Source organism: Thermobia domestica, chromosome 3 (genome assembly GCF_964235325.1).
Source record: "Thermobia domestica chromosome 3, izTheDome1.hap1.1, whole genome shotgun sequence".
Classification (NCBI taxonomy): Eukaryota; Metazoa; Arthropoda; class Insecta; order Zygentoma; family Lepismatidae; genus Thermobia; species Thermobia domestica.
This window is the reverse complement of record NC_137456.1, coordinates 114,096,260-114,122,620: the sequence shown is the minus strand read 5'-3', so window position 1 is coordinate 114,122,620 and position 26,361 is coordinate 114,096,260. Positions and strand designations below refer to the sequence as shown.

Genomic DNA, 26,361 nt, shown 5'->3' with positions numbered 1-26,361 from the left:
CATAATGCTGTCGTTAATATTAAGTAATAGAGTAGAAACAAAATACGCTTCTGACTCATGTCTACAATACACACCTTTTTACCTACCAAGAAAGAAAGCACCCCAAAACAGCTTTCAGTTCCTACTTGTTGGTGTCGTGGGTGAATTTAATCTAATCATCACCTACTTCTGAATTTTTGGTTGCTTGAATTCACAATCACGGACACTATTGTGAAAGACACAATTAAGTCAAATGCAAAAAATGTACTTTTATCTAATTTACTGCGCTTGAAATTATCATAATACTTATTATAATGAACATGTCACGCTGTTTATAGTATACATTTTGCATTCTATTATTTTGACGTCTTTAAGTAATTAATTGCAGGCGCTTACTCTCTTAAGTGAGAAAACACATCTAACAGTGTAAGAGAAGATTGACTGCCACTCCTGATATAATGCAGCAAAATTCACGATTAACTCTAACCGATGGTTATAGAAATCAATTGAAATTTGATATTTTACAATCGTCAGTTTGTTGGTTGGTGTGAATAGGGCATTATAGTTTGTGTTTTGTACTGTAGAATCTAAAAATTTAGACATTCAGCTCACCGTCACATAAAGCCATGATTTTAAAATTTTACCACACTACTGTTTCTCTTCCCTCTCTGTTCGCAGAAGACTTTAGGAATCGTGAGAAAGTATTCTAAAGCTATGATCATTCATTTTCTAGTGGTTTTATTTATATTGTTGAGCTTCCTTTTTTAAGTTTCTTTTTTTAAATTGTACTGACATTCATTGTTTTTGATAATACGTATTTATTAGTTTCAGGTGTGTTACATTTGATTTTGCAGTATTCTCATTTGAGTTTTCACTGGAAGAAAATTATGATAAAAATACCCAACCGCGTCCTAAAAATGGTAAGCGTACTTTCTACATACGATTGATTTAAATAATACTGATTGATTTTAAATACGATTGATATTTGTTTAGATAATTGTCATGTACTCAAAATAAATCTTTAATTTGCGTGTATAGTATAGAGAAAACTTAAGATACAAGTTGAGTTGTTTATCTTTTATGTTTTAAAAGCAATTCAAAAAAGATAAATATACAATGCACACTTTTATTAGCTTCAGTGTACTTGAAACTATTCATCTGAATCAGAAATACAGAACTTTATTTAATGTTTGAGCAAACAAAAACCAATATCATTGTGTATTTATCTGTGGTATGGGAAAGACGAATGACATTGAGAATCAAATGGACTTGGATGTGTATACTGCCACACATACGACTGGTAAGACAGTAATTACACTGCATAAAATTCGTGTGAGGTCGATTATAAGCTCTAGTACTCTGTACAATCCATCTCCAAAGTACGTGATGTAGCATGGACCATTGATGCCGCTAACTTAGATGTAAAAGCAATAAAATTACACTAAAAACAAACAAACAATACATTTTAAGCTTTCCCATTGGTCTTGTGGCTTTGCTTTGGCAGATATTCCTTTGGCATACGTGATCCCGTGTTTGATTCCCGGTAGAACACAAATTATTTAATTTGAAAGTAATTCACTTTCATTGATCAGCAATCTTCTTTAGTTTAAAGAACAGAACTTGAAAATGATTAACTGAAATTCCATTTTGTTTCACTACAATACGACAATGAAAGATACCTGCTTGAATTATAGAATAGTTGGATCACTATATGCAAAGAAACACGTAAATGATGAGAACTTATATCCAACATATGTAAAAGGCGAAAGCAGTAATTAATAGGACCACATTTGTCCATTAGCTACATGTTGATATCAACACACACATTGGTCACATTTCAATATCGATCATGCGATCCCACTAGTGACATTCATTTAGTGTATCCAGTTTTTTTGTGAGTCCCCATGCACAATTTCAACTTGGCCTCAGTTGTTGCATCCTTATTGGTATGCAACCGTGTACATCATATTGTATCGGATTGATGGAATATTATTGGTGAATCGGCAATGGCTTTCATGTTCTTGATGCTATTCCTTACATTTCCGAAGCTTTGAACTCACGTTTACTTAGTATGAGTGCATTTCTGGACATTTTGCGCTACGTGTTTCCACATATGTGAATCACCCTGCTTCATCTGTTGTTCTCTACCGACACTCTAGATGTCTTTCTAGAGCATTTGAGTACAAATTCGCTACACTTAATACGCAGTACGCCACTGTTGGCCTGCATCCATTCCTGGCGATTATGCAACCACACACAAAGGGCATGAAGGTGTCCGCCATTTTGTATTTGTTCCAGATATCGACTTAATACAAACGAATTATTGTTACCTGGTATAAACCCTATTAATTCATATCCATTTAGACCAATTTTCATTTGGAAGATTATGCGGGATTCCCTAAGTTCCTTTTCGGAATCCCTTGCGCGTGTATGGTAGGATTGTGAAACATGCAAAATTCAATACAGCAGGTATGACTTGTTCAGTGAATTTTTTACCCGCCCTCTTTACGTTGGATAGGTTCTGAACTATTGGCGTCCGAAAGTCATTTCCCCACGCTTTCGACAGCATGTAGATCCGAAACTATGTCCGATAGCCGAAAATTTCAGAGAATTTTTTTTCTTGTCTCAGTGGCAGGACTCACCTCACCACAGTTGTAACACTTATTTTGCAACACCCGATATATATGTAGAGTGTTTCAAAACAACACCGACAACGTTTGGGAGGTGATTCCTGACACCACGATAAGTCAAAAAGTATAGACCATCCTGGGTGCAAAAATGCTTCCCTTCGGAGTTATAGGCTGCCGAAAACATGAAAAACCGAACTTTAAAGGGCAATACCTCCAAAACTATGTGACCTAGCGTAGTCGGGTCAAGGCTTCACTTAAGAACAAATATGTGCCCTACCTAAATATCCATGTTTCAGAATCTTGGGGTGCTCCGGCAACAATATTTATAAAGGGAGTTCGGCTACGGGCATTTAATTTGAAGTACTCGTCAACTACAGCTATAGAAATTTTTGTGGATTTACAGAAGGAGTCTGAAACTTAGATATTTGAATAGAGCACATACTAGTTCCAAGTGAAGTCTTGGCCTGACTACGGTAGGTCTCACAGTTTTGGACATATGAGCCTTTGTAGTTAATTTTTTTCATGTTTTAGGCATCCTATAACTCCGAAAGGAAGCATTTTTGCACCAGGTTGGTCTATACTAATTGTTTTGTCTTGGTGTCAGGAATCACCTTCCAAACGTTGTCGGTGTTGTTTTGAAACAGCCTGAAGTATATATATATATATATATATATTCATACCGCTTATGTAAAAATATACTGTCAAGTAACAGATTATATCTATTGCTGTTAATCTTCTTAGATGTTGACACCATACACATTACAGTGACACTCATACTCCTAACAATGATACACGATACTACTTGAAAAAAAAATTCATACATAATATTAATCTGATGTAAATTTGTTCTGAAATACAGCCTGAAGACAAGCACTGAAAGTTTTTATTAAATGATTACAAAGAAGAATGTAATAATCAAAAACACTTGATGTTTCTAGGTCCTTTTAAGGTGACTTTCAGCTTAGCCATAGAGAAAGTTCTTGACATTGACATGGAAAATAACGTAAGTTTTTTTTTCGTATTATTTACAGCCTTATTACTACATGCTATATTTAAAAAAAAAAAACAACTCACAGTATCACTATTCGTCTATAACTTGAGAGATACATGTTCCGAAAAATTAAAAGAATTTTGTTTTAGTTTGAGTAGTAGATCTCTAAAGATACAATGATTTATTGAAGATTTGAGGGAGATTAAAATACCTTCTTTCATATGTACGTACTCAGTATTCCATACTCGCAATTCATAAATTCCTTATCAACAGTTAAAGATGTGAACTTAATATTGATTCTGGTTGAATTTAGGGAGTTTTTGTGTCCATTACCTCTAAAAGAGCATGATTTTTACCTCTAAAATCAACGAGAAGGACATTTTTATATCGTGCGAGTTCAATCGAACTTATCCAATGTATATTAATCATCGTATGAAGGTAGATCTTGCCTACTATATAAGCTTGTGAGACATTATTGTGTGCAGAACTTTGCTTCTTAAACGATACATAAATTATAAATGAAATAAAGGGCAATTTTGTTTTATTACTATGCATTAGTTTTACTAGTCGCTCTTGAGGCCAACATGAAGTAGAAATCTACAGTAGAATATATAATACATTACTAATCTCTATAACCAAAAACTGAACCGGTCTTGCGTGATATTTGTAACTTGTATTCTAATCGAGTGACGACTGGTTTGAAAGTATAACATACTCTGGCAATGTAACCATGTCATTTTTGCTAATAATATATATATATATATATATATATATATATATATATATATATATATATATATATATAAACACGAATTTCCCCCAAGTACATGTATTAGACAAACTTCGATGACTATCTGTAACCCGTCCCGTTGTTTTGGTATGCTTCAGTATTCTTTGTTTTAGTTGCTATTTTTTCCAGGCAAGTCACTTTTAATATGAATAAAATAAGTAGCTAATGAATATTTCGATATTGCTCACGAAATGGAGTGTAATATGTTTTAAGCTTAATGGAAAGTAAGATGAATTAGCCATATGAATTTAACTAATTTGCGAATCTGTATTGTGTTTTACGATAAAAGTAAATTTAACATCACGTCAGGAACTGTTAATTTGCTGCTAACTTCAGGAAGCATAGCTGAGTTTAGGATTTTATGTTTTGTTGTCCTATGAAAATTTTTTCGATAAATCCGTGGAATTCATTAGTATATTTCCAATGGTTGTCACTTTCCTAGTCGTATGAGAAACTAGTTTCTATAAAGCTGCTTCTTTTTTCCTGCTAGGTATGGCAAAACCGAATAATTTTCATTTCATTTCTGATGTGAAATGAAATAAAATAAAACCGAACAATTAGAAAGTATATTTATTCGAAGTGTTTAAAAGAATAAAATATAGTAGTAACATAGAAGTAAGTACTAGAACTAATGTCTTCTCCATTATCACTGTTTGCCATTCTTTCAGGGGATTGTAGTTGATGATAATGTGTATCAGCGCCTTACATTTACTTTAACCGAAATTCTAATTTTTCTTTAAAGCTGAAAATAGCCCTTCAAATCCGAAGAAGAAAGCATATTAAACATCAAACAACATATAGTTTGTTCATCTTGCACCTGTTCTGACTCCTTAAGTGTTATTAAGTCATTAAATGGGAATAACATACGACGTTTAGCTCATCTGATCCACTTCGCATTCAGGATTTCTTTACACAATAAATGTGATTGGTGTGCAAAGAAATCATGTGGAAATGGTCTAAGCACTAATAGAAAACTTCCATACTACAATTTTCATCCATATATGCTTATCCAGTTATACTATATGTCTTATGTTTATAACGTAGGGAACTATCGAAGATGTTCCAGTGAACATTGTTGATCAATAAGTCAACTAACATAACTGAAAATTACCTTTTCCTTTGCAATCTGAAAGACATCAGATGCAGTTAATTAATCTGTGCTATACTAAATACGATTCTTACTCGAGCAAACTCTTTATAATGAAGAGTTCCGACTATCCTTTATGCCAATGTAAAAAAGAGGAAGGCGTCTTAAATCATTTATTATTTCAATTTCATTTATATATCATCTTTAGAGATAAAAGACTGAAATTTTGTATTCTTAGTTTCATTACTGCTCTTTGAATTCAAATTTCCTGATAGCTACTAACTTATCTAGGAGATAATAATGTACAACTATGAAGGAGAAAGAGGATGTTTACATATCTAACTATGAAGTCAAAACGTATCTAGCCTTATTGTAAGAAAGATATAACTTACTGCATATTTGTATATGTTATATAGCAATATGTATACATCATCATCATCATCATAGGTATTCTGCCTTTATTGGCAGGTCACTTGCCACAGCTGAGAAGCTTCCATGCTCCACGGTCCTCCGCTAACCTTTTCGTCTTCGCGTATGATTTTTCTGTTTTAATATCATCCATTAATTGTAGTCTCTTTCGCCCCCTCCCTCTCTTTCCCGCCACCATACCTTCTAGGACGTCCCTCATGATACAATCTCTTCTTAGGCAATGTCCCAACCAGTTTCTCTTCCTCTTCCTAATAATATCTAAAAGTGTTCTTTTCTCACCCACCATTTCTAACACTCTCTCTTTCGTTTTCCGCTCGATCCAACTAATTCTTTCCATTCTTCTCCACGCCCACATTTCGAAGGCTTCCAGTCGATTTTCGCCACCTTTACGTAAGGTCCACCTTTCCGCCCCATACAGTACAACACTCCACACGAAGCATTTTATGAGTCTTTTTCTCAACTCTTTGTTCAAGGTCCCACAAAACAGACTTTTCTTTCTTTTAAAGGCTTCTTTCGCCATTTATATATATTTATACATATAAATACTTAAAAATACTTTCGGAAAAAGTTTTTTTTTGAAAATATTACGTAGTGACAAAATATTACGATAGTTTACAAAATAAAATCTATATTAGTCTGTAACCAAAGACGATGTACAGTTACAGTAACAATCCCCTTGCAGGTCTAACTAAACGAGTTTATTAAACTATCAAATATTACTTATTTTGTAGCTCTTCTCGATGGATATTTGGATGTATATGGAGTGGTGTGAAAATAGACTAATTATAAACGACACCTCTGATAATTCAACTCTTGTTCAACTAAATCCTATGAAAGGTAGAAAATTTTGGAGGCCAAATATTATTGGCTGGAGAATGAGAAACATTTTTCAGCGAAGTGCCCTTAATCCTTTGGAAAGAGTTGCTATAAGTAAAGATAAAAACATTATGTATGTTGTTGGGTAAGTGTTTTTCTACAAATTCAGGTTTTCTAATGAAACTGTGAAACAGGAAATTATACGTTGAAAGGGTTTTCCATTTCTTGTTCAACAAGATTTACTGTACATCTAAAACAATGACATGTGTTTGTCTTTCAAACTTCATAGGAAAGTAGTATTTAAATTGTTAAGTATTGAGTAAATACTATCTTTATCTTTACGACATCAGGGTAAATACAGTTTGAGAAATAAATAAGATTGAAGTTTTCTCTTGAGTATTTCTACAACATTATGCACAGGTCCGTAACTAGAGGATTGTCAGAAGCACAGCCTCGATTTAACTTCCAGTTGTTAGTCTAGATAAACACAGGGTGTTCAGAAACAAGACGAAACATTTTTGGGAAATTAATCCTTAAACGAAAACATGAAATAATACATATACACCAACATAGCCAAACTAATGCGCCATTTAGATACTATAACCCGCCGAAAATAGCTTAGAAGTATGAAAAATGGATCCTTATGCCTTTTTGGTTAAGAAAGATGGATGAATAAGGCAAGTGAATGATGATGGTTAAATCGGTGGAATGAGACTGTGGAAGAAAATGGGAGTACCCTGAGAAAACCCACGTACAAGATGTTGTCCTCCACAAACTTAGTTGGCCATTGATCGAACAAAGAGCTCCACGAACCAGAAGTAATAGCTCTACCACTAATCCACCGCAGTTTAAGTAGCACCATATGTGGATAACGAAAAAACATTGGAATTAATTAACGCAACAATCTTTTACTGTGTATAAGTACCAAAAATTGATCTCTTACAATCACGGACAGCTAAAGTAAAAAAATGTCACTTAAATTCCTTAAATTTCTTGTATACATATTGCTTTTATTAATGATAGTAAAATAATGTAATGTGTATTACCTCCCACAGGTCTTGTCTTGACACTACGATCATGAACTCCATATCTTTCCAATATATAGTTTAATTATCTTATTTATTTTAGCTATATGTAAACCAAGATTTTTAAGATATTAGCACAATTTCTGTAATTGTTCTTAATTTCAGAGCTACCATCGTTCTTCCTTGCAAATTTGAAGCTGACTTATATCCATTCGATCATCAGAAATGCCTTGTAGGTCTATTACCATGTAAGTATTGTCAAATCAATTCAAACTGTCCGAACCAGTGTATAGCAAAGTTTTGCAACTTAAAATATATTTTATACCATGTAGGAAAGAATGTAAGTCTTGACTTTATACGACATGCTTTACTTTTACTATGAAGATTTGTAATAAAAACAACTTTATGTCATTATCGTTTTGGGAGAAGTTACTAACTCTAAACAAATAAAGATGAAGTTAGGTATCTTTTCTAGTACGAGAACTATATCCAAAGTGATATACATGCCGTTCTGAGATTGTCAGATTAAATGTAGCAGGTTAAAATGTTATTTTAATCCTAGCTATCATGGTTACGCAGTATCACCTGCCATATATCAACTTCCAGAAAGGCTTTACCAATAAACGTCTGCAAAAATTGTAATTATACTCAAGTGTACCTCAATATATGTTTGTTGCGATGTAGCCAGCGTTCAGCTTATATGTGCCATCGGTCAAAATAGGTTGAGAAGCACTAAATCAATAGATACAATTTCCCTAATAAAATTTGGACTTAAATTTTATAACAATTGTTTTCTATACGATTTTATTCACAAACTTTTTCAAACCAGAAACGTTTACTTACGTAGAAACAATAGCTCTTCTCTAACATAATGTCAAGCATCAAACATCAAGGAATTCTGGCCTTTAATCAACAAACTGTTGTTTGATTAAAAATTGTTATCAACCATAGTGTTTAATCCATAATGTTTCTTTGGTATTCGATATTATTATTATTATTATTATTATTATTATTATTATTATTATTATTATTATTATTATTATTATTATTATTATTATTATTATTATATCTTTTGGACAGTGTCTCAAATTTCAGGATATGTGGATCGCAACAGGTAAAGCCTAACGTCATTTGACAGCTGGTAGTTAAAGCTAGCAGATGTACAAAAATGTTGGCGTATAATTAGATATAAGGTATTCGATGGGTGAACTTTCCTCAAAACTACACTACATTTTACAGTTCCAATTCTATAAAGGTCCAAATGCTGTTTTCATCACAGCTTTTCAAAACCCTATCTTCTTTCTCGAAATCTCCTCTTATATACAACATAAAGCCTAATAAGATGCAAACTTTATGCAGACTATTTATCCAAACTTTCAAGTTAAAGTAGTTTCAGAGAATTTGTGCACGAGAAAAAGAAAAGTTTCCTGCGATGCAAAAACAATATTAGAACAAACATTTCGAGGTTCAACGCATAAAACTTAGGAGAACTGTAATTAGAGAATCAATGTGTTGTGTATATATATATATATATATATATATATATATATATATATATATATATATATATATATATAGGTGTACAAAATCATTTTAGGCCTTCAGAAAACAGTAACTCTTTATATTTGTTCTATTATAATTAGATATTTCAAGGCTGTTCTGATGTGATATTCTCTGACAACTAATCTCTTTAAATTTAAATTTTATTTCAAGTTATTAGGTAATCTGTCTACGAGATTTGTGCTCACATTAGTGGATTAACGAAACACTTGAAGTTATTCAGTTTATATACAAGATAATTCAAAATTATTGGCGCAATTTTGTACTCACTTATTAGTATTTCCTGAACTATGCACTGTATGTAAATGATCTACACAACATTTGATCGAGAAAATAGCAAAATTTTCAAATACCACCGCTAGAGCAATCATCTAGTCCCCCGTCGTACAGCTATGTCAATTAAATCCAATTCTAAGACTTGCAAATTACGCTATGCAAAAAGTGTCGGTAGACTCATAGAAAGGCTATGTACTCTGTCTGTCCATCTGTCGATAAGTATGAGAGAAAAAAAATGTAAGAGATATCAAGAAGAGGTTCCTAGTCGATTCCGCGTAACAAGAATAAATTCAATCTCGTCAATTAAGCTTTTATTCGAACGGAAGTGATTGAAATTATCCATTTTCGGCGTCAACGTCCTTCACAGTAGTGGAACGAAAACGGAAATAGATAACGACAAATAGCCTTTTGCAATCGATTCAGCGTCTCAAGAGAACATAGAAATACTATCACCACCTGCAACATCGGTCAATCCATCTGAAGTGGTCCAAAGATGGCAAAAATGGTTGCTCCACCATCTCCAAAAATTATAGAAATTGGAGTGTGATGAACCTTGTGCATGAGAAGGTCAATAACATCATTCACATTTTTGCGAGTGTTTCTGAATGGCGGCCATCTTTGTTGTCGGCGAAGTGCCAATTTTTGCATTTGCAAGCGTTTATGAAAACTACACCTGTTCAGGACGTTCAAACCTGACGAACTCCAAACAAAAACGAATGTTTAGAGGAGAGACTAAAGTACACGCAGAACATATACACCTTTGATACTACTGGCACCATAGATTTATGGGAGTCCGAAAGTTGAAGTTTGTGATTTTGATACTATGTTTGGGGCGTAATATCTCAGGAGAGCAAAGTGCTAAAAAAAAAAAAAAAAAAAAAAAAATGCTGCTTAGATCACAAAGTAATTCTGTAAGTGAATAAACTATTTCAAAACAATCATGACTGATATTATATGGAGAAAGAAGTAGGGGCATGGTAAAAACGTGAAGAAAGAAGGTTCCGTGACGATTGTCATAGCCCGAAAAATTTAAATGTTTTGATATGTTTCATGCTAGATCTCAATAACTAGGCATGGTTTAGCCATTAGGTCCGCTTTTGTTTGTGTTCAGTTGTGCAAAAGCTTGCGAGTGGTTTTTGTTCCGTCTTTCCACCTCAATGATCATTGCCACGTCTATATGGTAAGGGGGTTAGCTTCCCCTTGCACTCTCGAACTGGCCCACGATATTAAGGCACTTAATGTATCAGCAAAGTATCATTGAAATCCAATCCCAGTTATGGAAATTAATGTGTTCACAAGGTTGCTTTACACCTATCTATCCTATCCTCCTGAAAATGGTGTATTTGTGGAAAATATTTAAAATGGTTCTTGTTTCCCTTCTCTTCTACAGCATTACAGCAATAGCTTTCAGCAGCTGTAATTATAAGTTCTCGCAATTACACGATTTAAGCAGTGTTTCAAGCTTCAGCGATGTTTATCATATCTTCGGTACAGTTTGAGATATCGAAGTGCTGTAAACGGTAAAATAATTTACACATCCATTGCAAACCATACAAGTAACTAGATATGATACTTACCTAAGCATTTTATCGAAATAAAGGTTTTCAAAAAAATTAAAATTTTCAAGCCTTTGTAACTTCGTTCCTATTTGTTCGAAACAAGTCATATCATAACAATGGTATCCAATACAAAAGTACTTTCGATGTGCATTAGCTGTATTTGAGTTAGGGGCTTCCGAACTTTGGATATTTGCTATAACTTCCTTAGTTTGCAACACTGAATAATTAAAGTGATATTTTAAATTTACGTTTGACACGTTGATTTGAAATATGTAATAATCTGACATAGTGCCACTTGAAAAAATATAATTCTTTGGATGGTTGGCAACACTGTTTCTTGGGCTTTTCTGTTTAATACCTACATAGATGTCCCCTTCCCTATAGGTACTTGTTTCGTGCAAAGTTTCGCTTTTCTTGCTCTTTTGCTTTGTCCGTTATAGTGGATGGTCAACATAAATTGTCCACCCTATAGACGTGGCAATGATCATGGAGGTAGAAAGATGGAACAAATGCCACTCGCAAGCTTTTGCATAACTGAACACAAACAAAAGCGACCCTAATTGCTGAACCATGCGTAGTTATTGAGATCTAGCATGAAACATATCAAAACATTAAAAATTTTCCGAGTTACGACCTTCATCACAAGCGTGCTTTTTTAGCATTTTTACCATGCCGTCACTTTTCTCCATGTAAAACCACTCGTGACTTTTTTGCAATAGTTTATTCACATACAGAATTATTTTCTGGCCTATGTGCAATTTTCTGCATTTTTCTAATGATTTGTATATTTATTTAGAAGCAAGATTATATGTTCTACGTGTACCTCAGTCTCTCCTCTAAACATTCGTTTTTGTGCGGTGTTCGTGTGATTCGTACGTCCTGAGCAAGTGTAGTTTTCGTAAACGCTTGCAAATGCAAAAAATGCACTCCACCGACAACAAAGATGGTTGCTCTTCAGGAACACTTGTACATGCAACAACGTGAATGATGTTATTGACCTTCTTATACACAAGGTTCGTCACACTCAATTTTTTTATATTTTTCGCAGATGGTTGAGCAACCACCTCTGGACCACTTCGTATGGATTGACCCACATTCTACCAGAACCACAAGTAGTTGAAGTTTACTACTACTTTCGGTATCGATAAATTATTTCCAATGCGCAAAAATGGTAGAAGATATCTTGAAACGCTTTTCGCAATTGATTCATCATCCAAAGAATATATTTTACATCTTGGGATAACCCTTTATTTCCGGGTTCAATGTGCATACAACGTCAAAAACGGTAATAAGGGTAACAAGCAATTGTTACAATCGGTTCAGCGTCTCAAGAGAACAAACATATTGTCACCACCTTTAACATTCTATCAAAACGAAGTACTTGAAATTTGCTAGGATTTCCAGTTTGTTTCCAGTTTCAAATATTACTTTCTATAGAGCAAAAACCGTAACATATACTGAAAAGATATTTTTGCAAACAATTCAGCATCTCAAGAATAGATTTCAAATCTTCCTTTAGCTCTCTTTTCAAATTAGGAGTGGCAGAAATGAACCGTTTCCGGTTTTAGCGTTGATCACAATAGGGAAAGCGGCAATACAGACTGAAAAGAAGGTTTCAGCAATCGATTCAACGTTTCAAGAGAATGTATTGTCACCGTCCGCAACACTATGCCAAAACTGGAAGTGACAGGAATTATACTTCTGGTTTCAGTACTTATTTGCATAGAGTAAAAATGTTAAGGAATATTTTAAAGAAATGGTTACTCACAGAGATTAATTGCCCCAACAATGAGTTCTGTCTTAATTTCTATCTATCTGTTGAAACTGGAATTGGTGAAAATCTACGTTTATCCGATTACAACTTTTGTTACCAAGAGTTGTTTCACTTGTGATTTTATTCTTTCCATTTCTATAGGAAGTGATATACATTAATTAACACTTCCGGTTTCAATGTTAAGTTCCATAGACCCGAAAAGTATGATATAGCGATTAATGGCTTCTTGATATGGATATTGCATTCGAGAAACAGGTTCTATCTGTACCGGTAGTTGCATATGTACTACTTCAAGTTTTAGAGTTCAATTTATTATAGTTTTGGAGTCTACCGTATATTTACATTGTAAAATGAAACTCACGTGTTTTAGAAAATCAATGGTTATGCAAAGAAGTATAGGGAGACGGCGATGGTGAAACGGATGATGCTGATAGGATAAAGAAAGCAGGAAGAAACGGGAGAATGCTAAAAACTCACGCACACGGTATTTATACATCACAAAGACAACTTGGCGCTGGCTCGAATTGAACCAGGAAGAACAAACACCAGAGGGGAGCAGTCAACTACCAAGTCACTGCTGCCCCACAGTCGAATCAAGATGAGTTCTGTGGGCTTTATAAGCCACAAAGTAAAATTTATAGACTTTTTTGACGGAAACATGGTTATTGTGATACCGTATCTTGTGATGCAGCAAAAGGACTTCATTCTGAATTGCAGCAAGGAGAAGCAGTCCATAAGCCATTCTTTGCAATAAAGCACGAAAGTAAGTTTGCTTTGCATTCAATTAACATTGCTACATGTTGTGCATTTAGGCAAGCATAATAGCGGTAGGATTTAAAACATTTTGACTTGCTCTTGTAAATGTTGGGTAGATCATTCACATGTGTTGTAAAATCCAGGAAGCATTCACAAACGAAATTAAACATATACTTGTAAATCTCTTTGTACATTGAAGGTATATTCGTCTGTTTTCTCCTTTTCTTCTGCTTTTGAACGAAGTGCGCCAAGCAACCAGTTTTATTTTGGAATAATGCTTTGGGACTTTATTTCTACTTTAGATCCAGAATCATCTGACCAAGTTGAGCTCGTATGGAAAGAAGGAAATTTTGGATCTCTTTGTTTTGGATTTGTGATGGAGTGTACCAAGGAAATGAGGACTCCAACATATTTGATGAAGCTATGGAAAGTTGAAAACCTTAAGCAAAAGGGATCAGTCAGTGGTATTTATTTCTACTTTCTATTATTATTTGTGTTACACACAGATTTTTGTAAGTGTGAAAGGTTTTGTGAATTTTGAAACAATTCCGTTTATTATTTTTTTCTGAACTAATTGTGCAATTCTAATCTAATAGCGATGGAAGGTACATTTCTATATGGTAAGTTTTTATTATTCAGTTCTTCTTATTTATGTTAAGATAAAATGTTTTCTTCTTCTATCTTTTGGGTAAAAGACGCAGAAGCGAGTAGACAGCAAAGTAACAACTTTCCTCCATATGGAATCCGCCAGGTACTTTTTCATACAGTTTCCTGCAGTTCGTCTTACGTTTGGCAATGTGACTCGGTAGCAGGTGGGGTACATTTGCAAATTGTTTTGTTCAGAGTTAACGGTTCGAGGTCAAATCTGTGGCCTATATCACATTGCATTGGGATATTTTCTTCTCACTCCAATCGACGGATCCTCTGTATCACTACAGGTGGCACTTTTCTTGCAGCCTTTCTCCTGGTGGTTTTCGTGGGTGAATGTTTCGCAAGGGGAGCCTTTTGTGTTTAACGGACCACAATAGCTTTCGTAGTAGTCACACCGACTGTTAACCCATTCTCCCGACATTGTTTGACAATATTTACATATGAAAACTTAACATGGAAAATACCGATTGATTTTTGGTGCCATTTGATAAAACTCATTACCAACACTCACGCACCTACAAGGCCACACACAATACTACTTCCGTCAGAAAACCCATAGTTCCAGCATAATACGCCAGGTGGCAGAACTGAGTCTAAAATGGTCGGATATACAGCGAAATAACCTTTTGTAAAATATGTCTATATGAGAAGTGATGAACCATGTTGTTTTCATTTACGGTAACTGAGATTACAGTTTACAGAAGTCAAAAAAGAAAAAAATCTAATTTTTCATGATGAAATGTACGTTGCTTACTTTTAAGTATGTCGGAAGAAGGGTTCATGGTGTATCAGTGGTAGAGCGCTTACCTCTGGTGCGTCGGTCCCTGGTTGCATCCCGGCGAAGTAAGTTTGTGATGAAGAACATCGTATCCGTAAGTTTTTTCAGGGTACTCCTGTTTCCTCCCCCATTTCATTCTACCCATTCTTCCATCATCATTCACTTCCCTTAATCATTCATCTTTCGTAACTTTAAGGGCATAATCATGAGACATTTTGTTATTTCAAGGAGACAGGTCATGTTCGGACCTCACTGCAAATTATAGGTATGTGTCTCATATAGTAATTGACATGTGTGTATTTTGTGGACTAAATAGATAAACGCTAATCATCGGAATATGATGGTCTGTAAGCTTTTAAACTTACAATTTAACTCAATTAAATTGTATGCATAATAGTTTGAAATATTATGCATACATGTTATTCTTCCCATGCGAGGCATCGAGGCATGAAGTATTGCTGCTTACTAAGTTTAACTATATTTGATAGAATAAAAGATTCTTTATTATTTCTGTTTTAGTAACATTCTCGGTTCTGGAGTTCTGCGTGGAGATGGAGCGTGAGATTATGTTAGAGATTCTGAAGACTTACATTCCCAGTGGATTATTTGTCATCGTGTCATGGGGAAGTTTTCTAATAGATCCACAAACTGTCCCAGGAAGAATGGTTGTATTAGTGACAACTTTACTTTCTCTGATTACAATGTTTGAATCAACACGGTATGTACTTCTACTGGTGATTTCATTCAATTCTTTATTAACATATATTTGTAATTACATACACATAATAGGTAGACGTACACAGTAAAAGAAACGGCTATGCCAATTTTATACGATGGCTATCTATTTATTCATGTTCTTTTAATTTTGAGATACATATGCCTGACGCTACTTCAACTCCATCAGTTTTTGGAGAAAAATGTTAAAATGGGAAAGGCTAAATCAACTATCTGTCATGGCAACTTGTTGTATGAGGTTAATTTAGTAACACGCCATTTTTGTGTTTTTTGTACAGTTGAGAATCAGTTTCTTTAAAATTAAAACAAAATAACTTGGTCCATACATAAGTGATAACAGTCTATATGGAATACATTATTTATAAATGGTTACGAAGAACGAAAAATAATAAGCGAGGAAAATAAACAACATTGACTTTAACGTAACGATTCGGCAACCATGCTTGCTGAGTGAAAACAAAGGAATGGGAAATGCGTATCAAATAATTCAAACGATAAGTTCTTAAATTAGCGTCATTTTGAGGTGTAGGGATACACATATTTAAATAATAGTATGTGCTACCTAATAAAATATTTTTTTCAGGAAACTCATACGCTCAGAAAATTATTGCCTGAAACACTACAGAAAAATAATACATTTTCATTACTTAGTATAACTGTTAACACGTTCGCTGCGGCAGTGTAAAACTGAGTTTGGACCTCAGTGCTATACGAGTCAGCGTGTGTCTCGTAGAAGGTTTGTCCGTCGGTGTAACTAATATTTTAAGAATCTGTACAAACGAAAATACCTCAAACGTACAGAGGTAATTCAATACATAAAACGACACCGCACTGAAATGAAACATCGCACGCGCCACCGGTGACACCTAACGCAGTTAATGTGTTAAGTATATCATGTAAAGTTTTGTTCATAGAGCACAATCTAAAGCAATACAAACTCTGAATGTCAGTTAGTTATATACTTAGAAAATCTCTACAAGGCATTGTACACTATGTTTATTCTCTATGGCTCAAGCAGCCACTGGGTATTTTTAATGGGTGCTCAGCACACATTGGATTTTTGAGATGATGATAATTTCGAAATTGTATTTCAATGCCATGAACAAATTAGATTATACCTAAGTATAATGTGAACTAACATTAAATGACATTAATAATAATAATAATAATAATAATAATAATAATAATAATAATAATAATAATAATAATAATAATAATAATAATAATAATAATAATGCCTACTAACAACAATGTGATTTTGTATAATTAATTCTTGAAAGAATTGGAGTGTAATGCCATTATTTTTTAATGATAAAAGCGTATATATAAGTTTCATTGATATGAGTTTATAGAATTAGAAGACAGTTGATGCAATTTCAATTTTCAGCCAAATTATTCTCAAATATTTTAGAGGATTGATTGTAACTATTCATACTTTAATATTCTCCTCTCTCCTCTTTGTTGTCAATATTTTTATTTATTTATTTTGGAAAACAAAATCTCAAAGTTAATTTTAAGTTTTTTTTTTCAATACAAAAATTTAGTAATCGTTTTTATACAAAACAAAAGAAAGAATGCGTATATACAGTTTAAAATGATTACACAATTTATTTTATTTCAGTAATATGGGTCCGCTCATGATCTTTTACGCGTTTCGGAGGGGGACCATTTTCCCAGTTTGAGAACCACTGGTATGTTGGTTCTGTTAAAGATCGTAGAATAGGTGACTTTGTGCCTAACATCTGTCTGATACATAGGATTTTTGGATCTGATACCATTCTTTTGCTAGATCATCAACAAATTAAAGGTTTGGCCTAATGAATTACGAACAATACAATTTACAACTCCAGCGATAACACTACTAAACCTGCAAGTGAAAAAAATTTACGACTACTTCCGGTTTCAATATTGATCTCCGCAGAACAAGTACGGTAGAAGATATCTAGAAATGTTTTTCTAGAATCGATTCAGCGCTGCAAGAATATATTTCATCTCATTCGTTGACCGTGTACTGAAACAGAAATTGGCAGAAGTCAACCCTTTCCCGTTTTAATGTTGATGGCCATGGAATGAAAACGAAGGTTAGGGGCCGCGGTGGCTCAGTGGTAGAGCGTTCACCTCTGGTGCTAGGGGTCTCGGGTTCAAACCCTGCTCTCGCCAAGTGAACTTTGTGGTGGGCAAACACCGTGTGCGTGGGTTTTCTCGGGGTTCTCCCGTTTCCTCCCACTTTCTTCATTCCACCATTTCATTCATTACTCATTATCACCGTCTCCTTTAGCCTCACCGGCATAACCGTGGGACGTAAAACTCAAAATTTCATTTCATTTCAAAACGAAGGTTGTAAAATACGAGGGTAAGCCAAAAAAAATATCTGCAATCTAGATATAACTTTCCTTATATTCCTCATATTGACCTCTGTCCTCGTTTATATTATTGTTATGCTGTTGTGGTTATGCTATGAAAGTTTGATCGTAATTCCTCCATTTGTGTCCCTTTTATTGTAGATAGATCATGGCCGCTCCGTTGGAAGTTTGCACCAAAAAGGAATAACGAGCAGGTGTAAACTTCTAATGGGGCGGCCATGACCTAACAATAATATAAGTGAGGACAGAGGTCAGTATCTATGATATAAGTAAATTATTAGCAATATTGCGAACAATTTTTGACTTACCCTCGTAATAAAAAAAAAGTATTTATGCGGGCGATATTTTAAAATAAATTTTGGATAACTAAATAGTGAATAGGTGGTATTTAAATAACTCTAATCTGGGATATTGAGGCGATAATATTTAAATTGCGACACATGGGTAAATTGTGCAACGTATAAGTGAAGAAGAATAAATTAATAGTAATTGAATTGCATTGAGCACTAATAATATTAGTAGTTGAATTGCATTGAGCACTATTATTTTTTTATTATTTGCTATTTCATCCGGCAGTATATGATGGACACGTACGATTAATTTACAAGATATTAGATTTGCATGTTTATTGCTTTCTGAAATGATTTCTTTAAGATAGTGTAAGTTAAAATGGGTTTGATTTAAAATGGTGCAAATTAAATTTGATTTGATTGCTTGAAATTTGAGTTAAAATGAGTTTGATTTAAAATGGTGTAAATTAAAATGGATTTGATTGCTAGAAATTTGAAAGGTTTTTCTATCTTAAATTAAATTTATAAAGTGTCGCCTATTCTAATACGGCATTGTGTTAAAGTAACGGTAAAACAGAGTAATTAAAGTTTTCAAAGTTATCCCACAAAGTAAACTTTTTAAATTTCAAGTAGGGCTTTTAAAGTGCACAATTAATCAGCTCATATAACTAATTACCAATTAACTGCCTGTTCATTGAATAATTTAAGGATTGAAAAGTGTAACGGAAATGATCTTTTATTAAAAGGTTAATTCTAATGTAAAACAATACTTAAAAAAGAGGAGAAAAAGAAGAAAAGTCATTGTGGAAATTATTGGCTCGGTTTTAGTTGATTGCATTTTAATTAATGGTTTCTCATTTGAGTAAACTACACATCAGCACATAGATAGCAGAAAGATAAGTCAGCTGGATCTGTTGAGGGAAGGAGCGAACTGCGGTATTTCTTGAAGAAAATTTGTGATTACTGAAACTGAGTGTGAGTTGCAGTTTCATAGTGATGTAGTGCTTATACTACTCATTGAATTTGAGGTAGTTGATGAGCACTTACAGACTATTTAACATGCGATATACTGAAAAAATGAAAATAAAAGAAAAATAACTAATGTTTTAATCTAAGCTACACACACACACACACACACACACATATATATATATATATATATATATATATATATATATATATATATATATATATATATATATATGCCCACACTGAGAAAAATCCTTTATCCGGACAGCGGTATAGTGTACAAATATGGGAATCCATATGTTTACTACGGAAATCTGTACAGAACATACATTATCCGTATTCTACATACGTACTGACTTTTCCTGCTTAAATGTTATATTATGCAGCTGTAAGATGTCTGACATTTAACAGTCTTCCGTATATTACACACGTATACGTATGTTACATACATCAGCTATATGTTATATACATCCATCTGTATATGAGATCTTTAGCGTTTATATATAGTCATACGGAAAGTACGTATAGATGGATTACTTATGCGGACAGTACTATAAAACATACGATTTTAGTTATACGTTTTCTGCAGGATGTTATATATAAAGTAGTATTTTAAATCCAACATCTGCAGGATTTACGCATATAACCTACGTTTTTATGTACTCCAATTTTTTTTCTCTGTGCAATTGTTTATTCTAATAGCCTTAAGAGTTCATCAATTGAGAATCGAATTAGTTGAGTTATCTCAAAATTAAGTACGTGTTGCGATTTTAATAATTGAATTCCTTAGGAAATTGCTTGCCTCAACTTTGAAACTTATATTTAAAAAATGATTTTTTCTTATTAGCTTGAACTATAAAGGACATTACTTTCCTAACAATTTTTCTATATAACAGTGTCGAAACTCTTACCTATGTGTAAAGATTTCTACGTTAGGCTCTATATCAAATAAATTCTCGAAATTATATGAATTCTGGGAACGATAATATTGGTAATTTCGACCTATATTTTATATTCCTAGTAAGATATCAGGTTGTTTTCTAGAAGTGTAGTAACAACATTACACAATAATTTACTACATGCCTTTCCAAATGATGTGTCGTGCTGTGCTATTGGGTGTGTCGCGTTATAAGTGTAGACTTTATACGACTCATTTTATTTTTCTTATGAAGTTTCTATTGTTAAGTAAAACTAGATTTTGAGACCAAGCGTACTTGTCAGCACCTTTAATAGCAGCAATGCTAAACCTGACATAATCTAAGTGGTTTGGGATGTCATGGACATTCAGATAAATATGCCGCCAACAGTATTTAGCGGGAAAAAGTAATTACTGGAACGGCTATAATGCACATGTATCACATGCCATACTGAACCACAGAATATCTACGACAAATATTTACCGGACCAGAGTTCCAGTCCAACTAAACCACTCATCGTCAGTCAAACAAGGTGAGTTTACAGTGACTGACTTGCATGTAAGCGGCGCAATTTCATTTGTTACCAAAATGTACGTGGGTAAAAATGTCTCGATCTAGTCGTTGCGAGATTGTATTACCTGAAACACAATCCTGAGTAATGATTCGAATTTCTCTTAAAATAACATAATTCGTTTTATAATATCCTTGGTGATGGAAAGGAACCATCAAAGAAATGAGTTAAGTTGTTATTATAATTATTATAAATTAGTAAATTTTGTTTTATTAGTTGATATGATAACACTTCTTGCGTCAAATATCAGAAATTATATTTTTCAATATCATCTATATTTGCTTTAAGGACTCTTTCGCCTCCCAGTTTAAATGTTCAAGCTATTGACATCTGGTTGTTATCATGTATCCTATTTGTATTTATGGCCTTAATGGAGTATGCGTCTATTTTGAACAAATTCCAACGAAACCGCCTTTTACAAAACCAAAGGGAAATGTCTACACAAACAGGGAAAGCGATGTTTAATGAGACAGATGAGTGTACTTTGCAGAAAAAGGAAAAGAAATCTAAACTGGTAAGACATGGTTTGTTTTATATAATTCGTGTACGTAGTTTTAGTGGACTTATCACCCTATTAGTAAAACTGTCGGTTTTCCATGTATCATATGCTTAATTTAATTTGTGTTACTTCTCAAAGTTGCTTAGCTTAAGATTAGTGCTATTTAATTTTCAAAATTTAAAATTAATATTTCTTGTGGGATGTAGGGGTTTTATAGTTGTAAAAAAATCGAATAGTAAACCAACAAATCAAGTCTACAAATACGTCCTCGTTACTGATAACAAATTCCAATCAATTTTCTAGTTTTGCACTTGCGAGAAAACGACAAATACCTGTCTTGATAAATATTGACAGTTCTGATAAGCATCTTTCTATTAAAATGCTACAATAGCAAAAAAGGCGTTTATTTTTATTTATTTATCACAGTGCTAGCATATAGGCTAACCCTCTAAAGGGTTACGCCCCTTATATGGGAAGTGGTGTAACAGGACTATGTGACAATTGGTATAGGCGGTTGATCTATGAGTATTTATCTTTATTATTATTATTATTATTATTATTATTATTATTATTATTATTCATATTGAACAGAAAAATATACATATATAATAGATAAAGAACAACATGTTTATATGTATATATAGAGCAGATATTATAGCATTGTGCTATAATCATAAGGTTGGGTAGAGATAATAAAATACAAATTTATTTACAGTAATTAATTATTGTGATTAACAAAAGACATTATAGCATTTACGCTATAATCATACATGAGGGGAAAATGGAATGAAGGTGAGGTGCACTGGACATCACAACACTTAGGATATGTTAGAAGGACAAATGAGCATATCTTCCGGTCCTGGGGTAGACGAGGACCATGATGTAGACAGTGGGTTCCCTGTCAAAACACATGGACTACCGTGCAACATAAGATGGAAATATGAACGATGAAGAGAAGTCTGATTTGTAAGCAGCAACAGCATGAATGTTGGGATGATCCGGGGGTAAAGTGTAATGATATAAGGAGAATAGAAGAGAGAGTGGTGTGTGACGAAGGGGAAAAGAAAGGGTGTAGTTTCTGTCGAAGTTCCTCGTGGTAGAAAGGGTGTAGTTTCTGTCATGATATCTAAAAGAAGGGCTTGGCGTTCCTCGAACCGTTTACTGATATACTTGCTCCTGAGTGCTTCGAGATGATATAGGATATGTGGAAGAGGCAGAAAGCCATAAAGTTCGGGGGTAGGGCTGGGTAATTTGATACGAAATGCGATTCGTAATGCGTGGCGTTCAAGGATTTTTTAGCTTTTCGTAGTAAAAGGGAGATGCATTGATCGAAGCCACAAACCCGTAAGTTAATACTGGCCGCAGAAAAAAAATTATAGGTATTTAGAACGATCGATGATTTGAGTCCCCAAGTTGTGCCAGTTAGTTGCCGTAAATGATTCAATCTATTATAGGCTTTAGTAGCAACTGTCTTTAAATGAGGGCGCCAGGTGAGGTGTTTGTCTATGGTAAGGCCAAGATATTTTACAGAATTGGATGGTTTTAGGCGTATTTCATGAACTGTTAAGTTGAGGTGATCTGGATTTTTCTTAACTTTACTGCGTTTCTTGGGCGGAAGAATGAACAATCTTTGTGTTTTGTTAGGATTGATCTTTAACCGCCATTTATTACACTAGCTATCGAAGGAATTTATGGTAGATTGCAGAGAGCGATTAATTTGCTGAACTTTTGTTCCAAATGCAAAGAAAGCCGTATCGTCGGCGTATTGAAAAAGGTGTACGCTATCTGGTAGTGGCGGTAAGTCTGAAGCATATAGTAGATAAAGTAGGGGAGAGAGATCTGAACCTTGGGGCACACCAGAATGTAGGAAGATAGGGTGGGAAAGCGAGTTATTGATAAAGATGTAGGCCAATGTGCAGGAGAGTAAGTTAAAAATAAAGCGTACACAGGCAAGAGGAAGTTTGAAGTTTAACACTTTTGCAATAAGCACTTGATGCCATACTTTATTGAAGGCCTTTTCAAGGTCGAACAGTACTAAACAGGATGGTTTGAAAGTATTGTAATGATCTGTTATGACAGTGAGCAATCTTAAGAGTTGGTCATTAATACAATAGTTAGGACCAAAAACTTGCTTGATGATGCGGAAAGAGATTTTTAGCTGAGAAATGGAGATGTAGTCTCTGAACAAGAACCCTTTCAATAATTTTACTATAAATAGATGTAAGTTGAATTGGCCGATAAAAAGTAGTACTATTGGCAGGTTTGTCTGGTTTGAGAAACATTAATACTTTAGATGTTTTCCAATATGCTGGAATAAATCCTCTTCTGAGTACAAAGGTATATATGAGAGATAATAGGTAGAGAACAATGTAAGGTCCTTCTTTAATGTGACGATACGTAATCGCATCTATACCTGGTGCAGTATTTCTTTTCCGGACTATGACTTTCATGATTTCGTAGGTGGTGATAGAAGCTGTAAGTGGGTGGTTGTCTGGAAGGGAATAAGAGATATTTGGTTGAAGCTGACGGGATTGAAAATTAACTTTCTCTACTGGATGATCTTTGTGCGGTGTCATTGCCGTTATAGGAGTAAAAATAGTTTGTAAATAGTCGGCAAAAGTGTCAGCCTTTTCTTTATCAGTGTGAAGAGCTTTGTTCTCGTTTATTAATGGATATGGCGTATGTGACTTTTACCTCTGAGGATATTAAGCGTTACCAATATTTCGTGGGGTTAGTAGTATCAGAAAGCGTATTGCAGGTGTCTACCAAGCGGCGTTGCTTATACTCTGGTATGTAGTTACGTACAGCCCGTTGAAATTGCCTGTGAAGCCTCAGAGATTCAACATTCCCAGTGCGTTGGTAATCTCGATAAAATTCTCTGGAGTGCCCAATAAGTGGAAGGTAATGTGGGGGAAGCTGAGGGTGTGGTAGGTGAATAGTTGACTTAGGAATATGGAGATCAACGGATTCGTGGATGGATGTGGTGATAATATCGAGTGCATATTATAGTTCGTCTTTGGTAGTAGGTGGTTCCAGGTTTTCAAGTTTATGTGCGAGAGAAAAGCGATATGATTCCCACTCTGCTTTATCAAAACGTATGACTTGACATGGTGATATAGCATGAGGAGGGTTTAAGGTTCGGCCAGTGATAGTGAGCTTAATTGGGAGGTGATCACTGCCCATAGAATCAAGAACGTGTACTCTACATCGATTAAGGAGATTGTGAGAGACTATGACGATATCGGGAGTAGTGTTTGAGAGATGGCGAGTTGGTTTGGGTAGTTGCAGAATAGTACCTGTAGTATGTGTGATAATGAAATCTTAGAAGTGGGGTTTTTGACGATCAGAGCGGATGTGAAAGTTGATGTCAGCCATGATAACAAACATACGAAAATTGTTGGAAATATATTGAATAAATCCATAAGGAAGCTCATGAACTGGTCGTATGTGGATTGTTGCAACAGTTACATAAAGATTAGCAAAGTAGAGCGTAGTAATCAGGGTTTCAGGTAGGTGTTGGATTGGCGAGGGAAAGGTGCGGTAAGGTACACTTTGTGGGAAACCAATAGCTACCCCGCCGTTTGCACAGTGAGCTCTTATAGTACTGTCGCGGCGAAGTACATGATAGAAACTTTACTAGAGCGTTTAGCGGTAAGGTGAGTTTCATTGAGTAAGAAAGCATGGATAGTTTCCTCAAATAGAAGTTGTTCGAACAAAGTACGATGTTCTTGTAAGGAACTGGTATTTAGAAACAATAGATTAATATAATCCATATATGAAAACTCAAGGACTGTTAGCTGTAAGATTAGTGTTAATAATAGAAGAGTGATAGTATACATTTTTATCAGAATAATTTGCTTGGAAGTTGATATTAAGGATTCGTTTGGCTGCCAGTTGAGTCTGTTGGAATACGTGTGGGCTTTGAAAAGGAAAAATGTTTTGGAGTGTCGTATTGAGAAAAGAGAGAAACTGGTTGATTTGAATAGGCTGAAAAACGGAGCTTGGTGTATCCGTAGTATTCTCAGTATTTTCTGTAACCCGTAAGGGAACAACTAGCTCTGGTTTGTTGGGTTCAGGACGTCGACGTGCTTTGCACTTGTAACTGAATGTCGGATGAGCATCCCCACAGATGCTACAAGTCAGTGGATTGTTGAGGTTTGGACAGATTTTTGTACTATAAAGTTGAGAACAGTATCCGCATTTCGCAGAGTTATGACAATCCGCTGTGGTATGCGAGTTATAGATCTGACACTTTTCACAACTCAATGGAAGTGGAAGTGGAGTATGTGATGGCTCCACTCGATGGTGTTGTTTGTATATAAAATCTCCATTGCAGAGTAAATCGTCGATGATTTCCAGGGAGTTAGTCAAAACGCGGACCATGTAAGTTGCCCCATGCGCGTTTTTTATGCGTAATCACTTCAGCATTTCACAGTGTCCTTCAGCTTTAAGTTCCTCGGTGACTTCTTCATCACTGATGCTTGGTTCGACTCCACATATGATTACGGATAAATCTGGTTGTTTTCGTGGAGGAGGTGGCTGTTTAATATGTTTGTCAGTTAGTTTTTGCAGATTAGCGTTTTTGCTAAAGATTTCAAAACAGTATTTATTGCGAATAATGATGGCGAAGTTGGGATCCAGAGACTTAATGGTGATTCCCTTTTCGAGATTTAGTAATCTGACTGACTTGCGATCGAGTGAAGTATTTGGTAAGTTGAAGGAAGATTTGCTTTTCGTTCTGGTACTTCGGATCATAATTAGTGAGTAAATAAGTATGTAAAGCTGGTTTCGAAATGTCCCCTAGTGAGGGAAACTGCTGCTCGTCGGCGGGAGACGGTTCATCCATCTCGATAGACTTAGATGGAGTAGGTTGTGATGAGTGGTGCTTTTTTGGCGGTGGCGACTTCTGCTGACTG

At 34.6% G+C, this 26,361-nt stretch overlaps 1 protein-coding gene across 1 annotated transcript; it reads left to right on the top strand.

Annotated features, from left to right (window-relative positions):
- Window positions 1-1,212: 1,212 nt before the first annotated feature.
- On the top strand, window positions 1,213-25,767 carry LOC145681921 (glutamate-gated chloride channel alpha-like). Its single transcript, XM_081753522.1, has 8 exons — window positions 1,213-1,279; window positions 3,548-3,612; window positions 6,638-6,867; window positions 7,913-7,995; window positions 13,608-13,679; window positions 15,621-15,819; window positions 21,235-21,460; window positions 25,654-25,767. The coding sequence occupies exons 1-8, from the start codon at window positions 1,213-1,215 to the stop codon at window positions 25,765-25,767; spliced, it is 1,056 nt and encodes a 351-aa protein (XP_081609648.1).
- The last annotated feature ends 594 nt before the right edge of the window (window positions 25,768-26,361 follow it).